Source organism: Ailuropoda melanoleuca, chromosome 8 (assembly GCF_002007445.2).
Source record: "Ailuropoda melanoleuca isolate Jingjing chromosome 8, ASM200744v2, whole genome shotgun sequence".
In the NCBI taxonomy this organism is placed as follows: Eukaryota; Metazoa; Chordata; class Mammalia; order Carnivora; family Ursidae; genus Ailuropoda; species Ailuropoda melanoleuca.
The window spans coordinates 72,341,007-72,347,052 of NC_048225.1; the positions used below are offsets into that span (position 1 = coordinate 72,341,007).

Below are 6,046 nucleotides of genomic sequence, written 5' to 3' on the forward strand. Positions count from 1 at the left end.
TTGAGAAAGAGAACATGGGCAGGGGAGAAACAGACTCCCCTCTGAGCAGGTAGCCCATGAGGCAGGTCTTGATCCCAGGACTCTGGGATCATGACCTGAGCCAAAGGCAGATGCTTAATCGACTGAGCCATCCAGGTGCCCCTAGAGTCATTTATTCTAACCCACCTGCCTGGGTCTTGGTGAGGAAGCTGAAGCCGGGGCACCCATCCGGCTCCTGTCAAAGCCAGAGTGCTAGCTGGAAACTGCCGCTCCTTCAACGTTGGGCCTTAAAAAGGCCACAAGGAGTTCAGTTGAGTAAGTCTTCCTCCTTCCATCACTAACATACCATCATCTTGCTCAATAAATATCCCAGAATATTTCCAAGAGATGGGTGTTACTCTTGTTTTTATGATTCAGGTAAACTAGGACATGGGGGCAGAGAACATAGGATGGGTCTCCAAACTGTAGGCAAGTCCCATTTCTGCCTTGGCCTTTGCTCAACCACATGGAAGTCACCACCATCACCATCGTCATCGCCGTCATCACTCCTGCACGTTGAGATCAATATATCTGTGGACCCAGACTCAAGTTGCAGGGATTTTACAAAAAACAAGGAGTCCATTTTTTTTTTTGGATAAAATAAACTACAGACAAGATTCCAGATGTACATTCATCACAAAAATATCTCCAACTAGCAGAATGTATGCATGGTTTTCTATGTACGTATTAGCCATTGACGGCTTCTAGAAGCCACCTTCAGATAACCCAACACAATGCCTGGAATGTACTAGATAGTAAATGTCTGTGTAATCAAAATGAATAGTCAGTGTTTCAGAGAATGATCATCTATAAATAAGACTATTGGTGGGATTTTCCAAAATATCATTAGTTCAAGGGAGGGATTTCAGTTGTACCTCTGTGAGGTTTCAGCTTTGGTCTGTGGTTTCTTGTTTTGTTTGGACAAACAGAACAAATGGCCATTTTGCCCTTTCTCTTTGGAATTCCCTCCTATTGTCGGCTCACTTTGCTGCAGGTCAGGAGGTGAGGAGCTCATTCCCTCAGACATAGTCTGTTCTCTCCTAATGACCATGAAGTCATCCTTCCTGGAACGGGAGGCCTCCTGTGTCTCAGACAGCTGTCCTGCCTGCTCTGATTCATAGATTCAAGTGGTCTCCTTAGCTGTGAGATGAGGGAGGGGTGGAGGGGAGCCTGCGCTGGCCCAGGCCCGGACGAGGTAAGTAGGCGGCTGAAACTAAGTGGGAAAGTGTTGAAATCAGCTTCTGCTCCTCTTTTCCCACCTGTGCCTTGTGAGCTCCAGCCAGGACGCCACCTCCCTTCACCTCACTCATTTGACTGTTTTGGTCTGTTTGCTCTATAGAAATCACCACCCAATGCAAGCCATCCTCCTAAAATCAAGGTGAAGAGCTCGCCTCTGATTGAGAAGCTTCAGGTAAGTGCAAAGCCCATCTCATCTCTTATCCAACGTCTGCATGTCTTTGGGGCTCCTGGGGGTCGCACCTGCTGTCCCTGCAGACCTGATCTCTGAGAGCCAGCTATGAAGGCTGAGGAGCTCTATCCAGGGGCAAAGCGCTAAAACAAAGATCCCATCACGCACGAGCTCACGTAGCTAACAGCTAATGGTGGTTGGTGGATAGTGGGGTGCCCCAAGAGTCTGGAAAAAGACAGTATAGTGCAAGAAACGCTCCAGGACTAGCTAAGTCCTCTCCCCCAAGGCCTGAATGCCCCCACGAACCATTTCAGTCTTACACAGGGCTGAAATTCAGCGGCTAGGCATTGCACTGGTGTGGCCAAATCTGTTGTTTGGAAAGCCTGCCTCTCTACCTATCACCTTGTGAGCCCAGAGCCCTCACTACTGTGCCCACAACTGGCTGGCTTTCCCGGGGGTGTAAATGAGCCGTGTCACACTGAACATGAGCTCACGGTCTTTTCGGGGAGACAGGGTTTTCACGCATGATACAATAAAAGACATATGGGAGAGTAAATACCGAGATCAAAATTGTGTTAACCGCCCGACTGCTACTGCTCTAAATCGGGGCTTCTCAACCTGGGCAGTATTGGGGCGGGGTAAGTTTGTGGCAGGGCCCTGACTTGTGCTTTGCAAGGTGCTGAGCAGCGTCCCTGGTCCCTCCCCACTAGACGCCAGCAGCACTCTCCAACAAGTTGTGACAATGGGACACATCTCTAGCCGTCACCAAATGTCTCCCGGGGACACAGTTGCCCTCCGCCCCATCCCAGGTCAGAATCGCTGCTCTAGGATTTTGGAGCAAGAGTGGAGTGGAGTGGGCAGGAGTGGTTAACGAATGCTTTGTGAAACGCCTAGACCCTGAGTCGGTCCTCGAGGATGGGTGGCTGGAAAGGAAAGAGGAAGGTGCTCCTGATGTGGGAACAGCATGAGCTAAAGTGCAGAGGAGGGTTGGCGTAAGTCTGGGTGGGGCCCTCGGAGGCTGCTCGGGCTTTCCGCGCAGTCTCTGTGCAGCCACCCAGGGGAGCAGCAAGGCTCTTGGGCACCATATCCTCCCATCTGGGCCCAGCTAAGAAAACCAGCTCATCAGCTTTGTTCCGAAACCGTTATTAGGGGTGTGTCAAGACGAGTAGCCACAGCTTCTGCAATCCCACTGCTGGGAGAGCCCAGGGATTTGGCCCCCAGCCTGATTTGGGGTTAAGAAAAGCATCTCTGGTTTCTGGGCATGAGCCTACCCTGTGGAGGGTGGGAGTGGATCCCCTGAAGTTGAATTCCTCCTGAAAAGCCCTGATTGCGCTCCGGCTGCAGGGAGGGAGTGGGGCTGCCTGTCACGCTGGGAGGTTGCCAGGATCCCATGTACAGAAGGAGCATCTTTCAGAAGGGATCCGAATGTGCACATCCCCACTCGTAGCCAGCCAAGGGATATAGCCCGGGACCCGCACCTTTGCCTCCCTGCAGCCCACCTCAGCCCTCATCCAAGTGTCCCACCATCTTGGTCTCCTTCCCTTCCCTTCCCCATCATTAAGGAGCCTCTCTGGCAAGCACAGCCACTGAGAATAAGGTTGTGATTGCTAATCGTTCATTCTCATTAAGAATGTCAGCAACAGGATGACAATTTGGCCAGATCCCATAGGAACCTTACTTTGTTGGGAATTGGGGGGCAGGGAGAGCCAAGAACTAAGAAATGCATCATCAGCTAGACTTTTCATCCAAATATTCCATTAGATGAGTTATGAAGTATGATTTTTCCTCACTGGAGTAGTCCATAACTCAAAGCTCAAGTTTCCTGCTGGCTAGCGAGATGTAATTTTATTTGCAAGCAGTCTTACAGAGGGAACGTTCCAGCTTGAACTTGGGTGGGGAGGGAGACCTCCTTTAACGCCCAGCCTAGGTATCCACTGCCCTGAAGCCCTGTCACCAAGCCTGCCCCTTGGTACTCATATATGCTGCTTTTTAACGCGGCTCGGGTTCACCACATTGCTAGGTAACTTTTATATTTTTAGTTCTTACCATGACTCAGTCTTATCCATGTTATAAGTTCTTTCTTCAAATCACAGTAGAAACACTGACGCTTTCCTAAACATGAGTAACTCGGTGTAGTCTGCAGGTCCTAAAGCATGTGCAGGAGTTCTCCAAGACAACAGAGCCCTGGCTGGAGGAGGGGGGCATGCAGGGAGCTCTGGAGGGATGGGGGATGGATGTAGGGTATGGGGGGGTGGCAGGAGAGAGTGCCAGGGACCAGATCCTAAAGGACTCTGGTGGGCAGGCTCACCAGTTTGGACAAATAAAGAATCTGAGACTCAGAAAGGCTATTTATTGGACTCACTGAAGATCACACAGCTATTAGATAAAAGATCCGAGTTTTGCAGTCCACTCCGTCTGTGTCTGTGTGGAGAGCTTGCCACTGCGCTGTCTGCCCCTCACACCAGTCCCTTCCCTGTGAGGCCTTGCTGCGCTGGTCTGGAGGACGTCTCTGTGCAAGAGTGTAGGGACCCAGAGGGTGACGGAGCTAGGAGGAGTGCCCCTAGATGGCGCTAAAGAGGAGCCAGCGCTGACCTCACCCACATGGCCATCCTGCACCACCACCTTCTCCACACCCATGGGATGGAGCCGGGCCTCCCTGCCTCCCCCGCCCAGCTCTTGGCTCCCTGAGGCCTCAGTTCCCTTTGGGTAACCTCCCCTCCTTGTTGCCCCCTGGATGCATCTGAATCTGATGTCACCTGCCCCAAGATGGCCCAGGTGGCGCCCACACCAGCGTCTTGGAAGGCCTGGGCAGTCTGCCGTGCGCACCACTCTGGCCATCTACCAACAAGCCTGGAGGGACAAGCCAGCCTGGCGTGAATCCCAGGACAGGCTCTGTAGCCCCTTTCCTGACGTGTGCAAGGGGAACAAAAATGGAACATTGTAGTGCTGCCGTAGAGGGAACCACTGTGTGTGCTGNATCTACCAACAAGCCTGGAGGGACAAGCCAGCCTGGCGTGAATCCCAGGACAGGCTCTGTAGCCCCTTCCTGACGTGTGCAAGGGGAACAAAATGGAACATTGTAGTGCTGCCGTAGAGGGAACCACTGTGTGTGCTGGTGAACAGTAGGCATTCGGGAAGCAGTGACTACTACCGGCTCCGCCCAGAAAGGTGATCAAGGGGGTGACTTGCTGTGAGATCGCGTGTCTGCAGGGGCTGGCAGGTGCTATTTCGGCCTCCTTGTCTCTCAGCTGGGGCTGTTCCACGGCATTTTCGTTGGGTCCAAATCAGTACTCTCGGGGCATTCTGGAACACAGCCTGTGGTCAGTCAGGGAGCAGGAGACGGCTCGAGTGGGCCGTGCTTCCTGGGCCAGGACGTGATATGACAATGGATACTTGGTTAGGAAGCAGCACAGAAAGCCTCCCGTTACTGGTTACCTGGCCCCAACCACTTCCAGGCCACGTACCCAACAAGCTCAAGCAGAAACCCTCATGGTCTCCCAACCCTGTTTGAAATCCCTCACCTTTTCTTGGCAGGCCAATTTAGCTTTCGATCCAGCGGCCCTGCTCCCTGGGGCCTCGCCCAAGAGTCCTGGACTTAAGGCCGTGGTGTCGCCATTCCAGAGCCCACCTTCCACCCCCAGCAGCCCTGGCGTGCGGTCTCAGGCCGGGGAGCCAGAGGAGGCGCCGGTTAGCTTTGACCAGCCGCCGGAAGGGAGCCATCTGCCCTGTTACAACAAGGTAACGTCTGGGTCCAACGCCCTGGGGTGGGTCTGTGGAAACACAGGCACTGGACGGTCCTGAAGTATCCCTGCCATGATGTTGCCCTGGGGAAAGGAGCACACATCTGAGCTGTTGTCAGAGTTCGTTTTCAACAGAAAGGAAACTTCTCTTCCTGCTAGTGAAGGGGGGGGGCTGAGATCTCCCCTCCCCCTAGCCCACCTCTCTGATCCGCTCTCCCAGAGCTGTGCCACTCACCTGTAAGGCATGCCTGGGGGTAGAGTGCTCTGTCCTTTGTGGAGAGAGGGCTGAGAATTCACAAGTAGTTGTGTCAAAAACCGAAAAGAAAATCTGAAGGCTTGGTCAGTGATTCACACAGAGGGGGGCAGGGTCATTAGGACTCCAAAACACACTGCTCTGGCTTGATGTAAATACTTCTAAGTGCCCCAGGATGGGCTGAAATTATTCTTACTGCAGCTTGCCCCATTTAAAGAGTATCCAAACGGTTCCCTTTGCGAAAAGAGGTACGTAGGGCCCATTTCTGTAGTTGCTGCCCTGATACCTGAGCGTGCTTTCTTTTGTCAGATCCCCGGCCCTACTACACGTTAAGAATAGACAGTCCAGTACTGTCCGTGCAGGTGCCCAGCAACTCGGGGCCAGAGCCGGGCAAGGGCCAACATAAAGGGATCTGATGCCAGGGAATGGCAAACGGATAGAACTTTAAAGTAATGGATGGAAAGACTGGGGTCTTCTGGGCCAGTCCAGAAACTCTATGGGGGAAAAGGTTAAATGTNTGCCAGGGAATGGCAAACGGATAGAACTTTAAAGTAATGGATGGGGGCACCTGGGTGGCACAGCGGTTAAGCGTCTGCCTTCAGCTCAGGGCGTGATCCCGGCGTTATG

The 6,046-nt window shown here is 52.8% G+C and overlaps 1 protein-coding gene across 4 annotated transcripts in view; it reads left to right on the forward strand.

The window, feature by feature from the left end:
* The window catches only part of RCSD1 (RCSD domain containing 1), a 68,748-nt gene that overhangs the window by 55,372 nt on the left and 7,330 nt on the right, over positions 1-6,046 (forward strand). For all 4 annotated transcript variants that reach the window (XM_011235924.3, XM_034666682.1, XM_011235925.3 and 1 more), the window contains 2 exons: positions 1,358-1,429; positions 4,961-5,164. In XM_011235924.3, the coding sequence (XP_011234226.2) occupies positions 1,358-1,429; positions 4,961-5,164 (276 nt within the window). The remainder of the gene's footprint in view (positions 1-1,357; positions 1,430-4,960; positions 5,165-6,046) is intronic.